General features: G+C 43.9%; 1 protein-coding gene across 5 annotated transcripts in view; it reads right to left on the bottom strand.

Annotated features, from left to right (window-relative positions):
- The window catches only part of Sbf (SET domain binding factor), a 160,577-nt gene that overhangs the window by 22,644 nt on the left and 112,169 nt on the right, over nt 1-25,764 (bottom strand). For 4 of the 5 annotated variants that reach the window (XM_050183387.2, XM_050183385.2, XM_050183388.2 and 1 more), the window contains 12 exons: nt 24,998-25,131; nt 24,377-24,549; nt 22,267-22,460; nt 20,902-21,109; nt 19,309-19,389; nt 18,370-18,482; nt 13,274-13,528; nt 12,314-12,373; nt 10,301-10,467; nt 8,346-8,522; nt 7,544-7,648; nt 2,929-3,114 (listed from right to left, as the gene is read on the bottom strand). In XM_050183387.2, coding sequence (XP_050039344.1) covers nt 2,929-3,114; nt 7,544-7,648; nt 8,346-8,522; nt 10,301-10,467; nt 12,314-12,373; nt 13,274-13,528; nt 18,370-18,482; nt 19,309-19,389; nt 20,902-21,109; nt 22,267-22,460; nt 24,377-24,549; nt 24,998-25,131 — 1,853 coding nt within the window. The remainder of the gene's footprint in view (nt 1-2,928; nt 3,115-7,543; nt 7,649-8,345; nt 8,523-10,300; nt 10,468-12,313; nt 12,374-13,273; nt 13,529-18,369; nt 18,483-19,308; nt 19,390-20,901; nt 21,110-22,266; nt 22,461-24,376; nt 24,550-24,997; nt 25,132-25,764) is intronic. The other variant, XM_050183386.2, reaches the window with a different exon arrangement.

Genomic DNA, 25,764 nt, shown 5'->3' with positions numbered 1-25,764 from the left:
CATGCATTTAGAACCTCAATATAATGAAGTGTGTTTGTATGCGACTTCAATATAACGAAATTTCACTGCCACCGCAAAGGAATGCTGAGACAATAAATGGAAACTTCCGCGGATGCAGATGGTCAAATGATTGAAATACAAGCGGCTGCCTGCAAACGTACCACTCAAAGCAAGTGCCGAAGTGGAGCCACATCCTGTTCCATATGAAGTCTAAGTGCGATAAGATCCTATCGAGCCTTGCATACTCTGTGCTTTAGGTGCAAGTGAAAGTATGCGAGGGTGAGAGTGCCACCTTCCCGCTCAAGCAAAGAGAAAGAGGGGCAGGGGAACGCATTCGTGGTAACGCAGTCAAGTGCACATGAGGAGGCGGAGCAGGGGGTAAGTTAGCGCATCTCAATTTCTGGCATGCATCACGACTGTGGCTGGCATGGCTGTAAGCGCACACGGCTGTGTGTACATGCAGCCGCACATCCTGCTTTAGAGGTAATCTGCCACATGAGGAAAGAGTGGGTGTGCCGAGACAGTGTGGCACCATGTAAGCAGTCTTACCGCCCATTTAGTATTGAAGTGTCAGTATAGTTATATATAGTATAGTTAGTATAGCGTCATCCCAGTGGGGGCGACACTATCAGCTGCAGGGGCGAAGTACGCGCGAGAGTGACTAGCATCACTTAATGCATACCACTGAATATTGTCGATGTACGTGGCATGAAACCGTATCATTCGTCGCCGACTCCCAAATTTATCAAAAAGAATTGTTTTTTAATTCAAATTTGCTTTTCTCGATTGCCTGATAATAATAAAAATTCTGCGGCCCCTTTCCAAGCAAGAAAAATCGATCGGCAACTGTACTTATTTGCATGAAAGGTCGAATTTCTACACAACAAAATTTTGACATAACAAAGCAAATTACTGATTTACCATCTTCGTTATATCAACGTTTAACTGCATTTACTCCACTTTTTGGCACGTACAAGCGTGGAATTGGCAAAATGTCATGTGCCCAGACCATAGAAAGCAAAATCGCAGCGCACGGACCTTTCCCGGGCTACAGTCGCCACTGACATCAAAATATAATATCCATGAGTGTTTGCTGATGGCCTTTCCGCATCCGACTCAGCTAGTGAATTGACTGTCAAGAAGGCGTTCTCAAAGAAGTGGAGCCTGATGGAGAAACTGGCTCGTGGCCTTGCTGAACTTGAGGAAGCCATCATAGTTGGAAGGCCACCACGGCGGCAAGTGAAAATTGCAGATTTTTTTTGCTGCTTGCTCGTAAATAAAATTTGTCTGCATGCATGTTTGAGTTAGGATCAACATGTTTTTTTAGCCGGTAAGTCTATAGCTGCTGATCTGCCATTGTCAGTTACTTAGTACATGGCTTGTTGCATACCTGATACATGCCAACTACGTATTAGCGAGATTTTATTGCACCTTGTTCATGGCAGTGTGATAATTAGGCGATACTTCAAATGGCTGCAAAACGTAATGCAATACACAATACACAGTATATGCAATATCATGCAACATAAATTACACATTAAATTTTTAACCAATATTATAATGCCACACATTGACAATACCTCCCTCGCACAAAGTGCACAATATCACCACATTGTGATGCTGCCATTGGTGCTGCCCAAATAGCTTTCTTGGGAGCATTTCAGAGCCCCTTTAGAGGGATACTGAACAAAAATATGAAAAAATGAGGGAAGCATCAAAATTCAACTCGGAAGACATGACTGCTCCAATAGGAAGTGTTTATTTCACATCATTTTTTAATGGATGGCTGTATTTTTTAGGATTGTGAGCGCCCAGCGGCTGCACGCTGGCAAGCATAGGTCTGCGCGCTGACCGCCGTGACATCATGTGGGCCGGCTTACAGCAGTCACAGCAGACGTTGATGCAACAAGGCATTGAAGTTGTTTCAAAATTGTTTGCATTTAAGTTTCTGAACGCTACAGAAACAGGGCAGCGATTTGCATGTTGGGTTGACAATAATCACACGCTGATACAGGCAGTCGACCAATGCACAATAGCGAGCGTGCGCATAGAACGCCTGTGGCACCCGTTCGGCATCTGCTCCAGTTATCCTTCTACTTGTGCCAGCGCTGGTGTGTGTCCACTGCGAGCGCTATATCAAGGTCTCCCATAATGTTATGCAGAACTTTCATAACAAGATGAAAAGTATTGAAAGACCCTACTACTACGATACCACAGTGCCCTTACACTGGCATGCCGCAGCTCTGCAGTGAAGCAGGGCTCATCTGATAGCCACTGTCCTCGAAGTCTTCGGAGCACAGAAAGTCGCGCTTCGACGGTACCCATGTTGGCTGCAATGGGCGCATAGCGCTAATCCATATCCTCCGAAACTTTGGCTCTGCCGGAAAGGTATGACGCAGCTTGCCTCACTCGACGATACTTTTCTCACACCCTTACATGCAGCAGCGTAGAGGCATTTTCCTGTGTTGTGCCAGGGGCTTCACTGATCACATTACAAAGCAGTAGACAACACAAAACGGCGATTTTGAAGACTTGGGCACAATCTCCACTTGCGGGAACAAGTACGTGGCCACGAGCAACTGTGCAGTTGAGACGTCATTTGCTGCCGTCCGGCACCGAACATGCGGGTGGACAGACACGGGCGACGACAGGCGTGCCAGTGTCCAGCACAGACAACGTCACAGACACGTCGCCTCCTCTAGTAACTGGCTCAGCCACTAGACATGGTATTTTGCAAAAAATGCATTGAATTCATTTTTTTCCACTAGTTTCTGCCTGAAAACAAGGTTGTGTCAACCACTTTCAGCACCCAATCTTTCATTCGAGCTAAGAATTTCGGCGGCAAAAGATTTGTTCAATATCCCTTTAACATGATCAGTACTAAAAATATCGCTGCAATAGCACTTCGTGCCAGCTAATTGTTGATACCTGATGAACAACATCAAGGAACTGGAGGAAGACGGGTGCGAAGCCACTGGCAGCTGCGGCAGCAGTCTGGTTGCCTCGGTACGAGAATCTGTGGCCAAATGCTAGCCACTCTTTTTCAATCAGCACCCGGAAACCCTCATACGTTCGATAGTATGGGTCCAAGCAAAGCTGAGCAACAGACACCACCTGCAATACATAAGGCAAGAAAAAGAAGGATTAGTAGTACAATACAGAAATGGCACAAGCAGAAAAACCAGCAGGAAAGGATCGCAGTATGCTGGACTTTTGCTTATCATGCCCTCTCTCCCACAGAGATGAAAATAAAGACTTTACTTGAAGGTCTGTAGATCAAAGTGGCAAGAAATAAAACATGATATTAAACACTTCATAGTGAATGTTTGCAAAAAATGTAAGTACATTGGAACCCCATTTATACGTTCCTTGCAGTTGCATTTTTCCAGCTGCCATAAGAGGGCGAATCATAAAGTCTTTGCCCCATTTTTTATTAGCCAAAATAAGGCACATACAGGTCATTACAAATATACGTACTATTCTATGTATCTCGCACTATATTTCCACATAGTCCCCACACTGGTTCACACATTTGGTCTATCGCAACACTAAATTGCATCCACACGAGAAATGTTGTCAGTCAGTGACACACGCAGGCTCCCCGAACGCTCATTGTCATGCAAGTCTGCGTGGCCTTTTGCAATCTCACAACACCACCATCTCACACTTATCAAAGCAAGACACCTTTCCCCATTCATGGGCTGCATTTCCCTGTGGATTTCGTTGGGTGTTCGTGCCTTGCTCCATAGAAAACGAATCACACTTCGTTGCTCGTACGCCGTGGACATGTGAAGCCCAACCACCATCTTCAACAACTAACAGCAACGCCATGCCATGGAGCTAGCAGCAGATAAGGCTGGGCCAGTCCAAGAAAGGCCAACTGCTTAATATGGATATGTTGACTTCGGATTTACAGCCGTAATTTGGTTAAAAAAAATAGGAATAAAGACTTTCAGATTTGCCCTCGTACATCGCATTTATGTGGTCCCGACAAAAAGCCCATCAACTCCTATGCATTACGTCCCCACTTGATACATCACCATTCTGCAATGTTCCAGCATCTCAAACTGCATTTGAACATGGTGGTCACGTGAATTTAGCAAACCATAGGCAAATTCACTCTCACATATTGCTACGAAGACGACAAATGTAAACTCGCAGTTAAACCTTTGAAGCCCCACCTACGGCCTCATCCCAAAATGCCAGAAGTGTGCGATTGTTGGTCTTAATAAGTGCGTCTCAGCGGAGTTATGGTTTTTGCCAGTTCCAGAAAGTCAGCTCCACCTCAATACAGCCACGTTACGCGATGAAACATATCGAGAGTGGAAAGGGGCCACTGTTGCACAACCTAGTATGTGCCTTGTGCTGCACACCCCCACATGGTAAGTCTTCGCTGCGTTGCCTTGAAAAAAAAATGTAACCTGCTTTGCCACACTCACTTTTGTGCCTCACACACTCGAGGACAGGCCTTTATCACATCACGTTGCCAGCCTTGCGTGCCCGTCTCCCATCTCCTTCCCACACTCCCACCGATGTGGAAGGGGTGGAAGGGACACAGGAGAGGGGCGATGAAGGCATGCCATGCAGGGTGCGCAGCACAAAGGCAGGTGTGGCGAAGCAGCTGGAGATTTCTTTTTTTCGTTTTCTTTTCCTGGATTTCATGCCCCCTTTCATGCTCCCTTTCTACTCTGGTGGCCGCAGCCGCCAGAGTAGAAAGCTTCTCCTGCTTGCGCCAATCACACGCACAAGTTTCAGGAACTTTGAATGCCCGTGATGCGGCACAATTTCCGTCCATCTTCACACACGTGATCACTGTCCTTTTAATTACGGCATTGTGATGAACTCGGCATGTCTTTGCAGTCAGCACTTCCATGCTGATAGAGCAAATGCAGAAAACGGGAAGACCGGGAAGACGAACGGTGCACTCGAAGTGCATGTGAGGCAGCCATTTTGAAATGCAGATGGCGATATGGTAACGCAGATTTAGGGTTATACACGATTCTAACGTGTACACAATTTTTGAAGCCGTTTTATCGAAAAAAAAGCACCCGTTAGATTCGAGTAAGTACGGTAATTGAAGTGTATAAATAATAAATGGAAATGAAAGTGGACGAAAAAAACAGATTGCCGCCGGTGAGAGCCGAACCCACAACCTTGGCATTGCATGTGTGATGCACTACCAATTGGGCTACAGTGGTGGCTGTTCCCACGTCCACATTCCTGAGCATTTATGTGTGTTTAACCCTGAGAGTGTTAGCCAGCATTACTCAAGTAGGCCATCGGGGCGAGTGTGGAACATGCTTTCAACCACTGGCGCCCCGTAGTACATGAACTTTATGAGCAGGCAGCTGACCAATAAACCCTCGTATGCTAGCTGAAACAACAAACCTGCCGATTCGAGACCCTCACAAAGGAATGAGAAGGAGAGGAACGGAGGGGCCCAATATTTGTTAATCATGACCATATGAAGTCAGCATAATATGAAACCAAGGAAAGCATAGAGGAAGTTATTTGTAATTTTGATTGAAGTGTAGAAATAATAAATCAAGGGAAATGAAAGTGGATTAAAAAATAACATGCTGCCTGCGGGAGCCGAACCCACAACCTTCTTTCTTATTATGCCAAGGTTGTGGTTATTATAATTGTCGCAGTTATTACAGTGTACACGTAAACCTCGATATAATGAAGCCGGTAGTACGGGCATTTACTTCATAATATCGAAATATTTGGCTCCCAATGCATGTAGAATTCTTGGGACAAACATTACAAAAAGAACTAGTCGAACAGCCTATGCAAGAATCATCAGTGACTGAACATGCTCTACATGTCCTTTGTGGTAATCTTTAGACTAAATCAAATTACACTGTCGGGTTTAACATCCCTAACTGCACAGTGGGTTATGAGGGATGCTGCAATGGAGGGCCACAGGTTAATTTTGATAGCCTGGGATTCTTCCCCATGCATGTGTGTACATGTACACATTTCACAGCCATAAAAATGCTGCCGTTGCAGCCAGAAATTCAGTCCATGACTTCGTGCTCAGCAACAGAATGCCATAGGCACTGAGTATGATACACTTTGGTTGATGCAGCTGACATGACGATATTGTGCAGAGGATTATATTTTTAAGACACTCCCTGTACTATGTTTCCAAGAAAAACATTCATTCAGGGTACTGGTCAACTTTGTTAAATTGAGCCTGACGGGACCTACAATTTATCACATTAACCGGCCAGTCGAATTTAATAAGATGCAGTAAAAAACGGCAAAACACACCATTAATTCATTTTGCAGTATTTGCCCAATCCTAACACAACCCCAAATCAAATGCACGACCACTTTCTACAAGTCCAAAGTAAAAAACGAGAACTAATGTGGAAATTATATTAAAGCTCCTAAACAAAGTAGACATCTAACGCGCACCTTATGTTTTTGCAAGAAAAATGGGCAGGGGTCATATATGTGTTGCAATAAAAAACCGGTTTCTTTAAGTCAGCTTCGCCGCAATACATTAGTGTTATGCGGTAAAGCATACAAACGCCACAAAGGCAGTTTTGGTTTCGCATCCGTTTGCAGCACACAATACAATTTTCGGCCCAATTTTCCTTAAAAAAGAAAAGAAAAAGGAAGCATGTGTTTTAATCATGTAAATGCCATAATCAGATATTATAAGTTACAGTCACTGCTCGAAAATCTCCCTAGGCAGGCCATAGGCATTTTTGACAGGAGATTTGACTAATGTTCAACGCACTGACTGTCCCCCAAGTTTCACTCACGCTTCCACTGAAGGGGCCACCACTGGGGTCAGGCACGTGCGTGCTGACTGGTAAAGTTCAAATTATCCGGCAAAGGTAAATTCTAGGTAAATTCAGTCCAAACCGAAATAATAAAAAAAATTGAATTAGTCGGAGTCAAGTTAACGGAAATCTACTGTATACTGTGGCGATGCTCTACTCTCACGCGTGCCCTGATGTTGTTTTCCTCGCATGGCTCTCGTTTCTCCTGTACACTGGCTTCTCCGCGTATCTAGGCACTGGCGGCGGTTGGTGTGGTTACAGCATATTACGAGAGATGGCGGGAGTGTTATGCTGCTAAGGTTACTTAACGGAGGGGTTGCTCGGGCACAAAAGGAAGTAGGCTCTTCTTCTTTGGCTTGGGGTCAGGGAGCTGTGCGAGACCATCCTACGAAAGGCTTAAGAGCAGGACACCGGAATGGATGAACAAGATCGTTCGAATGCGGCACCACTTGTGTGACTGTACAAGCAAACGATTAGGCATTGGTGTGCAGCATCGGAGCGAACATATTTGCTTGCTGTCCAGTCCCGGTCGAATAGCGAGTCTGACTTCCTCCATTTGTCGAGTGCCTATGGCATGTTCTATGGGTGGTGATTCGGCTGACTGGCATTGGTGCAGGAAAGGTGCAATAAACGCCCTTCTGATTGTTTGCACTACTGTTTGTCATTCCTTTGTCCCAAGAGCAGGTGTGAGACCTCACAATATATAGACAATATTATTCCACAAAGCAGCAACTACAGTCACCAACCTGGCAGGTGAAGTCCCAGCCATCCTCAAGGCACAGCATCACGGAAGAGCCTTGGACATCAATCAAGTCCACAGCTGCACCTGACAGCTGCAAGATGCACTGCAACTGGTGGGGGTAGAAAATAAGGTAGCACTCTTAACTAGTGAACCTGGCAGGCAGAAGTGTGACTAAACTAATGCCAATACCTCCGCATCTCCACTACATTTAAGCTCAGGGCAATGACCGTGTTTTCACAAGTACACCACATAGCAAAAATTTAAAAGAAAATTTAAATATGAAAGCGGATGTTATTTATAAACACAAGACGCATGGTACGAGTTTCCATGCAATCCAATAATCAATTAGACATACCAACAACTGCATACAACAAGTTTATCACTGATTTCTGAGAGATTCCAACAGTTCGAGCAGTCATATTTCCGACACACGGCAAGTCATATTGGTGCTGCACTGTACCAGCTGTATCCTGCTGTAAGCAAATTTCACCTTGGCAAAGCAAGGCTTCATGGCAAAGTAGATTGCCATGAAGCCAAAACCTTGAGGCTAAATTTGCACTCAGAGTGCCCCGGTTTTACATACAAATTTCTCCCCCCCCCACCCACCCCAACACCACCCTATTTTTTTTTATAATGTGGGTTGTTGAGAGATATGTGGACAGGCAGATTATATGCACAAAAACCCACCATTTCACCAACTTCAAGGTACTATCTGGCTTTCTCTGTCACGCAAACAACCAACACATCTGGATAGGAGCAAGAAAGGAAAGGAAGTGCAGCTTGACCAGCCCAGCATGTGGTCTTACCTGGTTTAGCCACTCGGAGCCCTCGACCATCTTGTAGAAACTCAGTTCAGGACTGGCTGGAGGTGCGCTGGGGCAGCAGGCACGCAGTAGCTTCTTGAAGCTGGCCTTGACCTGCCGCACTTCAGGATACTCCACGGGAATGAGGTCACAGTTGGCATATGTCTCCGGCTTGATGCCCTGCCACCGGATTGTGGGTACACACCGTAATTATTGCTATAGTCAGACCTCAATATAACTAACAGATAAAATGAACTGTCACTTTATCAGATATAGTGAAGTAGATCTAAAAAGCTTCTTGACAATATCAGCATGCAACAAAGGTATACTTATAACAAATATCGAATGTAACAAAGGTATTTTTGCATCGGATGTAATTTCATTACAAAGGTTCAACTGTACTCAAGTGTATCCAGTATGCATTTGGACATGCATATCCTACACTGCTTCCTACACATTACAAACATTTGCATTGTCCGCAATACTACATGGATGTTAATTCTGGCCAGTTAAACTTTCACAACATGTGCCACTTTCTTGATTGGGTGTGTTTTGTCACACTGTAAGTGAACAGTCTTTGCACTATGGCCATACATGCCCAGGTAAGCCAGCCACAATATGCCTCTTGTGCGAGTGGTTCCGTGCATAAAAAGTGGATGTGATGAATTAATGCAGTGCCGGAACAATGGAGTTGCTGAGTGAACATACATCTTATGGTATGCAATACTTCTCATTCGATTGGTAGTTATGCTGATGGACGCAATTTGATATAGGCACACAACACTCCTGTGAGTATTTGCATATGATATCCAGGGGAATATTTCGGCAACAATCCAAAAGTCCAGTTTCAATATGGTCTCGAATAACAGCAAATGTATACATAAGAACTATGGCAGCAATTCGTTAAATATAAGTGACTTTACTAATGCCTTGATTTGAACATCTCAACAGGTGAGTTTTGTTTCGGCCACTTCAGGCTCCTTAATTTTGTCATGCTAGCTTGGCAAACATCAATATCATTACACACTGATTTTACTGTACTGAGACCAAAGCCACGATGGCTAGCACGGATTTCCCAACTTATCAAAACCAGGCTTCGTTAGTGAAGGAAGTTAGCAAGCACAGAGGTTGCAAGTGCCATGCTTCAAATAGAGGTGCATACTCAAGTGGCTGAAAAAAAAAATCCCTCACAGATGTATGCCAATCTGAGCAACTGATACATAACGGACAGTGAAGCTGTGTAAGTGAGTTCTCGCACCCTTCCGAAGTATTAGGGTTCTTTTTACTGGTTGATTCACCACCGACAGTGATGATTCATCACGAACACCACCTGAGTGTACTCGCGGACGCCCTGATCATATGACCACTTTGGGCTCCCACGCTGACTGTGTTGCTGGATTCTCTTTACCAATGCAGCCGTACAAACTCCCAGCTGACATTCAACAAGAAGCCAGTAAAACGCAGCACGATAAAAAACAATTACGGATTACTGGCTGAAAAGACGTGCAAAGTAGGTGTCTATTCATGTAAAATGTATGCAAAGTAATTAAACTAATGAAATTACTTTGTTAAATCATAGAAAAGAAAAATACGCGGTTTTCTATTGAACCAAGATGAGGAAATGAAAATAGTTTGTTACATTGCAGGTTTTATTAAACCGAGCTTTGTAATATTGAGGCTTGACAGTATATACTGAATATTAAAAAAATAGAATAGATAATTAATTCGCAAATCAAATAATTCAAACAGTCACTATTCATTTCAATTCGCTGATATTCGAGTAGTATTTGCACCCAACCCCCTAGTTAAAAATCATTAATTACGTTTCAAAGGAAAAATTCGGAATGTCAGTGCATGTAATGTCCACTGCTGATTGATACCAAGACTGCTGCCATACAGCGTCACACAAAGATGGCTGCAACACCTCCCAACGCGGTGGCTCATCACTGCAGACGTACCTTTATTTGCGATTTCTCGCCAAAGATGTACAGTGCAACCTTGTGGAGGGTATGCACGCCTTCCTGGGAGCCACCCTCAGCCATTCTCGAGGTTCGTAGGGCAAACTCTGGTGTCAGGCTGCCTGTTGAGCCATGACGACGATCTTTTAGGCTGCCCCAACGGGACTCTGCAAGGCCAGCAGGACGACACTTAGTCAAGCCACCCAGTCAAATCAGTCTCTCCAAGTTCCCTGACTTCTTCAGGTTTCCTCCAACTATTCTGAGAAAAATTTCCATGACTGAAAAAAGTGGCAACCTCTAAGTTGAGCCAAGAAGACACCAAATTTCTGGATTAGCACTCAGTTATAGAATTTTAAAAAAGAAAGCTTCCTAGTGCTTTCATTCACTATTCAAATCTCTTCTACAGAGTGTTCCATGTTTCTGACACAAATGTAGTCTCTTAGAAAATTTTTTTTACCAATATAAAGTTGTTAGAAGAAGATGACACACAGAATATTGTAAGCTGTCCATTTCATTCCAGTTGTATTCCCTGACATAACTCCTTTTTTATGTATTTAATGACTTCTCCAAGTGCCTAAAGATCTATGAAAAGAACGGAATATGCCTGGTATCTAATGCAATGTCACGAATCATTTCGAACAAACTGTTCTTGAATGCACCTTGTATGAATGTAGCAATTCGCAATCAAATACTGCCATTGCTATGTCTTTGCAATGTTCCCTATCTTTTGGTTGTTCACATTGCACTCAAAATTGTGCCGCCATGCGCAGCCATTATCCACTCATCACCACACCAAGATCTTGTACCTCCATGTCTCAAGGTCATTTGAACTACCGTTGCACCACCCAATTCTGGAGGCCATAATACTGGCGCAGTGGCACCATTCTCTGCCACCAGGTGACACAAATGTCCCATAAGTGATGAGATTTCTTCGCTTCTGATTTGTCTGAAGGCACTGCTTGGTTGCAACATCTAAATAAATCCATCCAATAGCCATCAAGCTTACGTATATGTAAGCAAAAGAGCGATAATGAAGCAGGGGCTTTGAAAAGTTGAAGAAAACAAGTAGCCTTCTGAGGAAAATTGTGGGCTCCCAGCTGCATATAGATGAATAGTATTTTGTTTTGATGTTCATAACAGCCTTGTCCAGCAACTAAGCAAGCTTATTTAGCATGTATTTCCCATGAAATTTCTTTCACAATTTGATAGGGCACACCATCAGTGTTACAACAGCACACAAGTAAAGGTGCTCTAGCAAATATGTATGTGTCCCACACAAGTGAAACTCGAAAATCCTGCTGAGAGGTCACAACCTCTAAGCAAGTTAATTTTGTCTGCTTGCTGGTGCCACAGTGCACCCACTAGGGAGCATTTAACATGCAATTTTCATGAACAGCAAATAGTGCAAGGACAACCAAGAAGCAGACTTGAAATGATGCTTTCACACTATTTGTAACCATTCCTTTAATTGGTCACTTCTGTCCAACTGTGCTGTCCATAGCGGTTGCCAGATGTATTCTGGCAACTATTTCAATAGGCAAGATGTCGCTGAAGATTTAATTAAATGTCACTGCATTTATAACAACCCTTAATGATGCTGCCACAAAAGAAAAACCACTTATCCAAGAAAAAAAAAAGATGCTCGACGTGCGCTACAATTTTTTTTTGTTAAGAAAATGTAGTTTCAACTACAGTCAATGAGGCTGCAAGCACCTAGTATGCGGACCAAGAACTTTTCTAATGAGACTTCATCAAACAGCACCACATAACCTTTTGAGTCCTACATAACACTTGTTTTGCAACTGGCTCAACAATCTCTCTCTCTCTCTCTCTCTCACGCACACACGCACGCACGCACGCGCACGCACACGCACACACACACACACACACACAAAGTCCAACATTATAACCTACATCACAAGCAAATGGTAAAAGATAAAAATCCGGGGCCTTAATATTTTTATGCATGGTAAGTCAGTTTTAAAATAGAATATCAAACCAAGGGCAACTCACTCTGAGATGGTAACAGGCCTCGGTTTATGTTCATGAACATTTGGAAGGAATCAGTAATTTCTAGAAAACAAAAAAAGAAAAAAAGAAATGTGTAGGAATGGGGGAGGTAAACAAAGCAGGAAACAAAATAAGGTATATGGGCCAGGGAATTGTGAGTGGAGTGTGCAATGGAAATAGCAGGAGGTAGGAGAAAGAAGAAAGTTTCGGTAATATATAATTGTGCATACACAAACCAAAGCACCAACACAGGCACAAAAATGTAATCCAAAAATTTTAGCTACTTCTGTTCCAAAAGTGAGCTGGTTGGCTGCATGGCAGCTATCAATCAGCAGTTCCATAAGCAAGGGCAATACTTTCAATAATATCCCTGCCACACAGGATCCCTCTGATCATAATCGAGCCCAAATGGGATTGAATTTCTAAATTATGATTGGCACCCTACCACTCTTGCCAACTGCAATTAAAAAATTTGATCCTGATCAGGCTCGATCGTGATTGAAAGTGCCCATGTGATATCAATATAAGAAGCTGAAGCTATAGCAATAGCACAACTCAGATTACAAAACACGAGTCACAAGACATATTGTAACCTTGTGCTAATTGCAATGTAAGGCAGAGAAACTTCAGAGGATCGTGATACATCAAGCTTATTTACTACACTGGAGACTGGGTTTTATGTCAGGACTGAGCAAAGACAACATCGCAAACAGGAAAAAGAAGCAACAGGAAACATATTGACAGGGTTCTACTGTAACAGTAAAAAAATATCTTCCAAGCCAGTTACACTGCGCAACCAACAGCTGCATGCAAATTTCAGTAAACCGACTACACACTGGAAGTAAAATGACTGCTCTGTGTTTTGCTGTTCAATAACACTGGGCTACAAGATCATACTGTCCATGCTCCTTTGCAAGTGAAACAACTCAAATGGCAAAAAACAGGGTAAAGAGGTGTACTTACGTTTTCCGCTCTTGCCGCCCGACGAGCGCAGGCTGTTGACAGCCTTCTGGAAGGGGTTGTGCGAGCGGCGTGCCGTCTCGGGCGTCAGTGTGGGAAAGTTGTCGTGGGCACCGTCAAGCACCAGGGAGCTGATGCTCAGGGACGAGTCATGCACACCGGGTGAGGCACGCGTCGGCTGGGACAGGGGGCTGGCTCGCACCAGTGCCGCCACCAGCTTCTCCTGCTCGATCGAGGATGACGTCTCGCTCACAGTGCCTGCAACAGAATCAGGCAGGTCTTGAGAGAGAAGAAACATTTGTGCTGTGCCACACTGCTCATTAGTCTTTAAAGAGATCAAGCGACAGTGCATACAAAAATTTGAGGCTCAAAGGGACACTAAAGGCAAATACTAAGTTGACGTGGACTGTTTAAATACCATTCCAGAAACCTCAGAATGCTTGTTTCGTCCCAAGAAAAGACTTAGTTTACGAGAAAACTGCATCTGAAGGGTCCGAATAGCTTTATCGCAATTCAAATCTCCCGCCACCCAACCGGGGGAGTGATGACGTAGCATACGCCATCACCACCCTTTGCTGCCATCGGTGAGTAAAACGGCGCCCGACAGACGGCGGTACCGAACCAAGACAGAGCGGTGGATTCGCCGCTGCAGCTGTTGTTTGGTCAAGTGGTGTAGACCGTTCGGGCACCCTGCGACATCACATGGAAGTTGAATCCTTTAATACTTGCAGTTTGTGCGAGTGTCGCGAGCCAGCAAAACCAGCGCAGCACTACGCGATAACGAAACTATTGAAACGCGAAAGCGCGGGCGGTGCAGAGTTGAGCGAAAACGAAACCATTCAACCGCCCGCGTCGTTGTCAAGGGTAATTTCAATTAGTTCTTTTTTCTGAAAATGAAATAGAACTGGACAAGTAGCATTTTATTTCATCTTATAGTACAATACAAGGATGTTTTCTGCAACGGGTAGTTGAGTACTAGTGACAGAACTTAACTGAGGAGTGCTTTCGTAATCGGGCTAGTGCTTGAATGTACCATGGGAGTCTCTAATCATGCCCTGCATTTACCTCAATTTCTTGTTTATTAAGGCTCTGTTCACGATAATATTGATGCCTTAGAGATTCTCTGGCTCAAATCTATCACTTTAGCTTGATTTGGTATTTGCTTTTAGTGTCCCTTTAAGGCGCATTGCGTTTTTCTGCATCTGAAACAATTGAGAGTCGCCAGACCACCCAAACTTCTAAAAAAAGGTTTCAGGGTACAAAGCCTGACACCCTACAGTTTGACCGGCACAATCTGGTGTCTGACATGCTTGTGCATACCAGCCAGTATAAAAATATGCTACAAAGCAAGTCTAAAATGCCCAGTGTGCTCACAAAACAAGAAAATGCGAGCAGAAAACCCTCTGCAAGGCATGGAACAACAAAGGACTGAGAGACACCTATGAAATCATGTTCCGCTCCCTGCACAGAAATTTTAAAAACACCCAAGATGCTTAGAATGGTTGTGTGTCAATTAAAACTTTCATGCCCTGCTCATTAGGCCAGTTTAGGTATACCAGAAGTGAACTTTCGTATGAGGTCTCTTTTTACACATTCAACATCACCCTTTAAAATTTAAGCAGCAGTGCACTCAAGCTAAGATTTGAAAATGAAATTTTTGGCTGAATGTTGCAGCGTACACTTTTTGTTTATACTTTTGATCTCTAAATTTTGCCATGCTGTTACTGCTGTCTAGTGTGCTTTATCTCTGCTTCAATATTTCATTCTTGCGCAAGATGCAATCATGGTATCAAAAGTGTTACTATGCTATAAGCTTCCAGCGAAATGGGCATGTCTTTATCAGTTGTAGGCAATACACTTAATGCATTCAAGAATTGTCATACCGAATCCCAACAATCCAGAATACGCAACGATGTTCAGTAAATGGAGGAGGGAGGCTATTGTTAGTCATGAAATTCAATTCACCAACCACGGACTGTTATCTCAATAGTCACTACTATATCCGCCAAGCTGTACTTCTCTTTTGCTGGCACAACTTCAACCGATAATGAGTTTCCATCTCTGAACTTTATCATCGCCTGTCCACTTGTTTGCTCATTTACTCATTCATAGTGTTCTGAGTACTGCAGCCACTCTTGCCGACACTAGCTTGTCATTATCACACATATGTATAATGGATTTGTGAGCATATTCTCAAATGCTTATGAAGACTAGGGTTACTCCACAATGTACAACAAGATTCAATAAGTAAAGGGTTGATTCTTGGCAATACAGCAGACTTCCCTTAATCCGATTCCTGTTAATTCGATTTTTGCCTTAACTCGATCCCTGCTGAAGGCCCCGGCCTATGCCCATGCATTTCTATGGGCCAATGCTTTCGTTATTTCGATCCTAAAATTCACCTTCCCTGAATATTTCGAACTTGACCAGTATTGACCAGCAACCTTTTTAGTGGCAGCATCTGTCTCAGCGGAGCTTAGGGACAGGGTTACGATGACCACATGTCCCCTCCCATCGAAATTACTTTATTTTCTGTCTCCCTAGGATGATTTTCGAGCTACAGTCGAACCCGACTATATCGAACTTATTTACATCAAATTATTATATATATCGAACAATTTCTGGACAAGGTATAGTCACAATGAGGATATATAGCAAAAATTGCGCTTACATCGAACAAAAATAGCAGCGACTCCCGATATATCAAACGTCAAGTGTCGGAAAAGTGCCCCCAGAAGTTGGCTTTTTCTCGCGATGGCAGGGAAACCCGGTGGCACGGCTCCATCCAACTGCTCTCCTTACCATGACCATGCTGCGTCGACACCCCCTGCAAAAAATGATCCTCGCCCACCCACAGCACTTGCTCAGACAGCCAATCAAAGGCTCTTATGCCCTCGTCGTGCAAGATGGCGAAAGTGCGAGTTGTCTCGCTGCTTTTCTGGTTCATTGTATGTGCGCCTTGTGGGCCTTCTCCCGCAGTGTTGCCATGACGAAGCAGCAGAATTCGGCTTTTATCGTGAAGCTCGAAATCATGAATCGGGTCGAACACGGTGAGAAGTTGGATGTCCCCGCAGTGTGCAAGATTCTGAGGAGCACTCTCAGCCTGATCTTGAAGAATAAGGGGGTGATTAGGGCTAAAATGACCAAACTCGCGACCCAGTGCTCGTGGCACCCGACGCGTACGCACGGCCGTGTACGAGTGGTTCATCTGACATTGCTTCAGCCGTGCCGGCTTCCGGAAGCGTGCTTGGTAATGACTGTAAATTCTGATGAATGCGACGAAGCCGTTGCCGCTGTTGCCGAAGTTTGGAGCGAGCTGTCAGAATTTCCGGAAGCTGTTGACGAATCAACGGTAGACAATTTTGTGAGTGCAAATGATGGTGTCGCGACCACTGGAGAGCCCGAAAACGAAGACTAGATTGCCAACATCGTACCGAGCACAAGTGAAAGTGGGCACAATGAGGAAAGCAACAACGGTCCTTTGCCCATATCCTCCGAAGTGATTGGCGTGCTCGCACTAGTCCGGTGCTTCTGCGCGAATGCGGAAGGTTGCGGCCTCAGCGAAAGGCAGCGAAATTGCCCAAGCAGAAGAAAATGCCGGACTATTTCATGCGAAACTGAGCTAGTTTCATCAATAAAGTGATTTTATAAATGGTATGTGCTTTTATGACATCCAATTATTTAGCTGGCTAATATCGAATTATGCTCTATATCGAAGTGATAGCCGTTTTTCTGCAAGTTCGATATAGCCGGGTTCGACTGTATAACCATAGCTCACGATATCTGGTTATGGTATTTACGACTGTTTACGGTTAAGCAGACTTTAAAATGTGCAGCTAAGCTGACTTTAGGAAACCAGCCACCACCGCGCAAGACATATTACACCCTTGCCCATTTTTACAAAATTTGGTGCGCATTACAATTCTACTTTGTTTAGGAGCTTTAATGTGATTTCTATGTTAGTTTTCTACTTTTTACACATAGAAGAAGGGCACGCATTTGATATGGAAGCGTGTTAGAATCGGGCAAGTGCTGCCAAATGAATCAGCGGTGTGGTTTGGCTTTCTGCACCTTGTTTAATTCAACCTGCCAGATTATTCAATCAATTTTGTCAGTCCCATCAGGGTCAATTAACAGAAGTCGCATGTATTCACTCGTCTTATTCAATGTCATTTGCTGCGTTTTTGCCAGCGTGCCTTCTTAACAACTTGCCAGTAAAGGTTAGGTTAGGGTTTTTTTATGTTTAAGTTAAGTTATGGGGATGCAGGTGCCAAAACCACGATCTAATTATGAAGCATGCCATAGTGAGGGACTCCAGAAATTTGGACCACCTGGGGTTCTTTAACATGCACCTAAATCTAAGTAGACGGGTGTTTTCGTATTTCACCCCTATCGAAATGCAGCTGCCGTGGCTGGGATTCGATCCCACAGCCTCGTGCTTAGCAGCCCAACACCATAGCCACTAAGCAACCAAGGCAGGTTTCTTTCTTTATTTTTTTTTCTTCTTTTTTATGTTTCACATCCTGAAACAGCTATGAGAGATGCTGCAGTGTAGAGCTTTTGATTAATTTTGACCCCCTAGGGGAAAATAGCCGGTCAAGGAGCTCAGTACACAAGTGTTTTTGCATTCCAACTTTAATGTGCTATGGTCGCTGCAGCTGAGAATAGAGTTCATGACCTCATGCTCAACAGTGAAATACCATTGTCAATTATCTGCCACAGCAGGCAACACCATTCACTGTTCAGGTTTAGCTCGACTCATATTAGAAACAGGAGAAATTAAACGCCAACCAAAGTGGTGTTGTCAAAGGAGTTGACGTTACAGCTTCCACACAGAAGCCTTGTCCACTAAGGCTTAGTGAACAGAGCTTCCATGTGGAAGCCAAAATGTCAGCCCCTCAGATAACACCCTTTGGTCAGCATTCTGTATTTTCTGTTTGCAATATGAATTTACTTCCCAGCCTGACAAAATGTCATCCAATTATCGATTTCACTCAGCAAACAGGATGGCGACTGGTGCTGCAGCGCTGTGGACTGACCGACAAGTCGGCCCACAATGAGGAAGGGAGAGAGGAGGGGAGAAGAGGAGGGAGACCCACTGGAGGTGGTCGGGTGGCCCTTGAGCATGCCCATCACGCCCTTGCCGTGAAAGCCACTGGCCCGAATCAGCAGCGCCTTTGTGCCTGGGTGACGCCAGCACACTGACGGAAACCTGCATTTTTTTTTGCGTGTAAGGAAGGCATCAAGTTTAAGAAACCAAACACACACTAAGGCACATATGCAACAAAAAGACATTTAGCTTATTTACGCATTGACATATGCATTCCCACATTCACTCATAAATAAGCAGAAAAATTTGTATGTTAACTACCTATTTTAGGTAGTTAACATACATAGTTAACTAACTAACTATTTGTATGTTACAGCACAAGCAATCACTTAGATTCGTTAGTTGATTTGGTGATTCATTCATTCATTCATTCATTGGGTTTAATGTACCGAAGCAACACTGAGGCTATGAGAAATATTGCAATGGAGGTGTCCAAGCTAAATTGGGCCGCCCAGGATTCTTTAACTTGCACCTGTACCTAAGTACGCAAATGCTATCACATTTAATTCCCACTGAAATGGAGTCCTGTGGTTGGGAAATCAAGCCTGCAACCTAGTGCTCAGCAGAAAACTATGACCAATGAGCCACCACGGTGAGTTAGCTGGCTTATGAAGAAAGTTGATTTGCAAATATGTCACTCTTAATCAGGTTTGACCTGTCAATTACCACAGGAAGCTAGAATATGCTATATGTGAGAATTTGACGATGCAGACACATACTGTGTGTGTGTGCAACTTTGCATCTACTAGGCCACTGGGTCAGATTATTGACTAACAAGCCACACAGCAGTTAAACAATTGATGCAGTAACCTAAAAGCATTGCATACAAAACTGTGGCCAAAGTAACGCACTAGCTTGTAATCAAATAAATGCTGCTTGCAGAGTGCCAGAGTGTGTGCCAAGGTACAACTTGAGAGGATGCACTCACCTTGCATGCCTGTAGCAGCGAGACAGCTTGCGGATGCTGTCATCAGGAACACTTTGAGGAACCACTACGAGAGCTGGGTAGCTGCACAACAAAAGGCCCAATGTAAGAACCCTCGCCCCAATTATTTCAAATTATCCCCATTAAATATGAAAGCAAGAATTTTCATGCAGAACCAAGGTCAGGGCATTATTACAGTTGAATAGTTGGTGGCTTATACACGATTAGTCAGAACTATGCAAAGGTTGAATGAAAAGGTACAGTTTCAATTTTTGTGTACCTACACAAGGTTACGCTACACAACCCAATTTCTATTTCTTACAACATGACATATGGTACATAGCATAACTTGCGATGAATTCCACTGTTTAACCTAGAGGAGTCATCTGAATCGCTGCGCTAGCAGTCCAGTGTCACAAATTCAAATTTCACAGTAAGAAACAAACTGCTCTGCAACTGCGCTATTGCCATTAAAGTTGTCAAACACAGTCCACTCCCCAACTGTTGCCTAACTTTTATGAGTCTATGTTATTATTATTGTGAAGGGACCAAAGTGATCCCAGTGTCGCATTATTTGTCATAAATAGTCATCAGACAGCTTTACAAGTATAACATTTATAGTCCACTCTGCTCGGACATGTAACAGGTTGCAAACAGCCATTCAGCAATATCCCTATACAGTGCGCACACTGGCTGCACAGGAAGAATGCTGCCTCTTTCTTTTCTTCACTGCCGATCCAACCGAGTGAAACATGACACTGCGTCCACTTGGCTTCTTCATTACTTTTCAGCCAACCTGACTGTGTGAAACTCACGTCTTTGCAACACAAGTTATCAAAAATGTGAATACTGTTCTCCGCACTGCCCAAGCCCGCACATTCTGAATGGAGTGGACTATGAGTGACATTGGCCTAAAGCTGTCAATCTAAAATTAAAATCTCTCAAAGTAAAATGTGCCAATGAAACCCCGCATCAGTTAAAAATGCAGCCATCATCAGAAAAAGTACAGCATAGGCAAGCCGACTCTTACAAAAATCATTAAAGCCTGACAAACCCATCCCCTCACCAAGCAGAGTTGACGAGGCATGTCCCAGACATTTTGCAAGAACTCACACCCTGATATGATCAAAAAAGTGCATTCTGTCGTGGAGTGACTTGATCCACAACATCCACTGGTACCTTTGAATTCACTCCAGATCCATCAGTTGAATGCAAGTTGTTTTATTCTTAGCAAGATAACGCGTTCCATATTGACCAGAATTCATCATTAATATCCCTGGACAGGTTCTTTTTGCAGCCTTACTCATTTACAACCTTACAGTTGATTTTCAGCATGGGCTGTCAGCAGTGGCAGACACCTTGTACACACAATAAGCTCTTGACACCATTCACTAAAACTACAATTTGCAAAGAGCGCTTTGAGGTACACCCAAACCAATACAGCATGCATCTATTACTTTAGAGTGAGAAGGAGACTATGTGACGCAACTTAAAACAGCTTGTATGACAACACACAGGCAACAGACAGCTAGATGTCTTAAGATTAAAATCTTTTTTCTTTTCTTGTAAGACAGAGTGCTGCTTATGGCTACTTGCCTACGGCAGACGGTGTAGCCCATGTTGACAGAACTAATGCGAAAGCCCTCGGGGCGCCCCCGAGACATAGTTGAGTTTGCACCCAGTGCACCTAGGTGCAGCCTCTGCCAGTCTCGGCTGTACACAGTGTCACCCATCTTCTCCAGTGATCGGTGTGGAAGATGTGGGACGGCTGGTAGTGGCACAGGTGGCACAGATTCGGCGTCATCTGTGAATAAAAATAGAAAAAGGAGGGATGCTTGCTTTGACAAACCTCTAGACGTCAGCATGCATCTGTACCTGTGCATTCCCTCTCGCCCTCGGTGCTATGCAGTTATGAAAAAAAATATGGTGTCCTTGAGCAAATGTTTTGTACTAGTGTAAGGCATTGCAGGGCAGCTGACTTAAAGGATTTTGCACATCATCCATTAGGGACGTGCAGGGTAGAATTGACTGGCAGATGGGTGAGTGTGCATTCATGCTGTAGGAGTGTGCATTCATGCTGTAGAACAAGAAGTGTTAAAGAACACGGACAAAGAAAAATTCAAGGGTACTTAGGTGTCCTTATGCGGATGAATGTGAAAGCATTGCGACATCTCTCCAACGATGCCTCAGCCTCATTCGCATATTTCCGTGGATGTTCAAATGAATCAGGCACAGCTACTGACTGAGAAGATGAAGTCGAAGGTTCATCCATTGGAACGCACGACAGAACTCCCTGAAATCAGTGCATCGACTGGCAGCGCCGCGAGTATACATATAGACCAGCCACACAGTTGCTGCTTTCTGCCAACTTCAGCTTACGCAACCATAATCTTTACTGGGAAATGCTTGCAGCAAATCCTATGCGTGAAGATGAGCTTTCTGGTTTTGTTTCTTTCCCCCACAAAGCCGGCGCCACCGCTGCCGCAGATGCGCGGAGGTGAGCGCCATCTGGTGGTGCTTGAAGGAACCCAGTGGGCCATGTGGCGCGCACCTCCCTTTGATTGCCTGCAACCACATGGCTTTTTACAGCATTTCTGGCCATGCCACTGTATTTTATATTTCATGAGCCATATAATGCTTTTGCATTAAAAGAAGTAGAAGAGATACGGGCTAACTCTAAAGTTGAGAATTAGCATGTCCTGTCCACTTAATTTCCTTTGTCTGTGTTTGTTTTACGTTAAATTGTGGGATTAAACATCCCAAAACTGCACAGTGCATTATGAGGGATGGCGCAGTAAGGGACTCTGGATGAATTTTTACCAGTCGGGGTTCTTTAACGTGCAACTAAATATAAGTACACGAGCATCTAGCTCGCCTAAATGTTTCCATTTGGTGTCTCTTCAAGGGACAATGCGTGCTTGCCCAATGTCCCTTATTCTGCGAGTTTTTTTTTTAACCCACCTGAGCCATCATCATCCTGTAGGAAAGTGAGGGGCCGGTCGGGAGCCTCGTGGTCGTAGGGCGGTCGTGCCCCCGCCGGGAGGGTCCTGGCTGCCATGGGCCCCTGCACTACGTACTTCTGCTTGCGTGATGAAGGGCGCGGCTTGAAGCCTGCCCGCATGGCTGTCTTCAGCAGCTGCCGCTTCGCCTTGCCCCTGTTCAATGGGAAAAGATGATCTTGCATCCTCTGCTTCTACTTCAACATCTGTAAACGTGCCCGCCAAGGCTTGCATTCACAACAGCGTACCCTGAAGCAGCACTAAATAGCAAGACTGGTGAAGCATTCTTTCAAAACTACACTTTATCTGGAAGAAAAGCGTAGATTGCAGTTGAATTTCATTAGACCTCAATGGGCCTCCGTTACATTCTATATTGGTTATAAGCATACGTACATTACATGGTAACATCGGCAAGAAAAGTTTTATATTTGTTTTGTTACATCCAGTAATTCCTTACATCCAAGGCTTGACTGCACTAGCAAAGAAAATTAAAGCCAAAGTTTGCTTTTTAACACATCAATGTTACATCACAGGCTTCAAAGTATTCTCGCATGTTTTGGCCTTTTCTGTGCATAGGAAGTTCACAAAACTCACTAAATTTAATTATTCGTTTCTCTAGAATGCAATGTAACCTTGTTTTATCAACAAAACATTAAATAGTCCCAAGCAGGCACTGTCCAAATCCATGACATGAAAGGAAGCCAGTCCAAGAATTCCATTGCCACATCCCTTTCCCTTGTATATATATTTTACTCACTTACTCTCTGCAGGCAGTCAGACTCCTGTTTTCTGTATCTCAGAGTTATCTTATTGGAGCACTCTTTTTGATGTTTTTGATCCATGTGCCCAATCTGGGCACTATGCTCACACTGCAGTGAACAATCACATAAAGATATGTCAGCCCAGCTTGCAGCTTCCTCCACTTAAAGAAGACTACTCTAATTTCCAGCTAACGACATGACAACAATAGCTAATCCATATGCATAATCCCAATTTCTCTCTCTGCATCTCCTGTTATGTCTGTCTCTCTCACTGAGGTTTGATGCTAGAGCTGGATTGCTCCATGCACTCTTTCTCCGATAAAAACGTAATGAGGTATATACCTACTGTGTGAGCAAACTGGAACCTCGTCTTCTTATGCATCAATGCCCTTTTTTTCTCTACAGTGTCCGAAGGCGACTCTGACACCAGAAAATGAATTCAAGTTCACAGTTGCTAAGTCAGACTGACCACTGCTAATAAATAATGTTCTTTGCTGGTGGTCCCACTCGCCAAATTTCCTTAGCGAGTGGAATATGCATCTCTCTTGATCCAACCTTTCAACAAATTCAGCAATGGGCTTCACAATCATTCCACCTTGCATCTTTTTAAATGCGTTCAGTGAATAATGTATTGAAGAAATGAAGCCCGAGCTGAGTATTGAATGTTCAGAGCTGAAAACTAAGCTAATAGCAGTTGAGACAGATGAAGGCAAAGAAGAAAGACGAAGTTTGCTCGTCTTGTGCTCTTCTTGTTCATACAGTCTGCTACCTCTTTAGTTTTCAAGATTACAGGTTGGACTAGTTGGTACATGTCCACAGCTAAAAAGCAAGCATGAAAACAAGACAGGACAACAGAGACAACTGGAGATGTGCTCATCTTGTCCAGTTGTTTCTTTTGTCCTGTCTTTCTCTCACGCTTGATATTTAGCTCGTATGCAGCATAATTCACAACAGAAGACATTGCGTAGTGGTGTTAAACAAGCCCTTGCCCTCTTGCATGCTGAAATGCAAAGCCTTTTCTAAATGACAATATGTCAGTGTTTCTGGCCACGCAGGGGACAGAACGCTTCATGCACAGTAATTGTGACAGCCATGAGTATGCACTTAATGGCAATGACATCAATGGCAGTAGGGCAACAGGGTGCGATGTACGCATTAACATGTCAGCATAAGCACACACTCACAACTAGAAAAATTGATGGCCACTGTAGTCTCATTCACTCAAAGCTGCAATGTGGTAAGCCAGCCTTTCACACTATAGAACAACAGCATGTGAAACAGGCTCAAGGTGGAAAGGGCAAGCCCACTCACGTGAGCGTGGCATGCTTCTCCTTCTTGTGCAGCGGTGTCGGAGGAGTGGCCATGTGACCACTGAAGGCAAACAGCTGGAATAAGTGGGGCGGGCAGTGGGCCCGGCCCAGCACCTTGCGAAAGGCCTCGATGCTCTCAGATGTCACTTCATCTTCAAAGGCCACCTTCATCAGCTGCAGAAGCAGGCAAGTGCCCAAAAATGTCTATGCGCCACCATACTAGCTGTACCAAGTTTTACTTATTTATGTAATTTCGTGCTTGGCCTGAGAGGCAATACAGCAGAAGCTAATATGTACAATACTACTGCTAAGAGCATCACCACAGGAAATGAGAAATACTACAGTAATACATAAAGTAACAAAGACAGAAACACTTTGCCATTTGCCTATGCTTTTCTTGGCTTCTGTGACTTTTCAAACCTTCACCTTTATGAACAAGCCAAAGGGGCCACAAGAAAATAAAGGCTAGAACTGGATTAACAATAGGCAAACAAGGGGAGCCTTATTCTGGAGCCAATGTTTTGACCAGGGGAGTTTTAAAGGGACTGTTAATCAATGTTGGCCCCTCTAGTAGCCCCCTTAACATAGCTAAACCCTAGTTTCTGTGAATTCCATCAAGTACCTGGAAGGTGTTTGAGCGCAGCTGGAGGCCCTCAGGCAGCACCTGCTCCAGGTGCTGCAGGTACTGGACAGCTATCTTTTTCTCCTTTGTCAGTGTTGATACTGGGAAGCTCCGCACCACTGTCTGTTCACACGCTGTATCGTGCACACAAGAATCAACCATGCAATTCAGGACATGAATCACAGAACAAAGATAAATTATTGCATAAAGAGAGCATTGCTAACACTTTGTGTGGCACATTTAATGTGAACCACACAAACTGTGTAAATGGATAAGTAAAAAATCCTCGCCATGCAAGTCATCAACGAAACTAAAGTGCTATACCTATACAGTCGACTTCTGTTATTTCGACCCTGGTGGGAGAGATGAAATTGATCGAATTATCCAGCAGGTTGAATTAAAGAAGATGCACAAAATATGCCAAATGATACATTTGGCAGTATTTGCCCGATTCTAACAGGCCTCCAAATTAAATGCGCAAGCTCTTTATGTGTCCAAAGTAGAAAACTAACACTGAAATAACATTCAAGCTTCTAAACAGAGTAGAAATCTATTGCATACCCAACTGTTTAGTAAGAAAAACGGGTAAGGGTCTCATATGTATTGCACAATGCTATCAGTTTTCTCAAGTTTTTGAAGTCAGCTTCGCCGAAGTACAGCCATGTTGTGCGGTAAAGCATAGAAACACCCACCGCAAATGCAGTTTTGTTTTTTTGTATCCAATTGTACCACACCGGCAATTAACATCCCAATTTTATTGGGGAAGA

This window comes from Dermacentor andersoni, chromosome 4, assembly GCF_023375885.2.
Source record: "Dermacentor andersoni chromosome 4, qqDerAnde1_hic_scaffold, whole genome shotgun sequence".
NCBI lineage: Eukaryota > Metazoa > Arthropoda > Arachnida > Ixodida > Ixodidae > Dermacentor > Dermacentor andersoni.
This window is presented reverse-complemented; position numbering and strand designations above follow the sequence as displayed.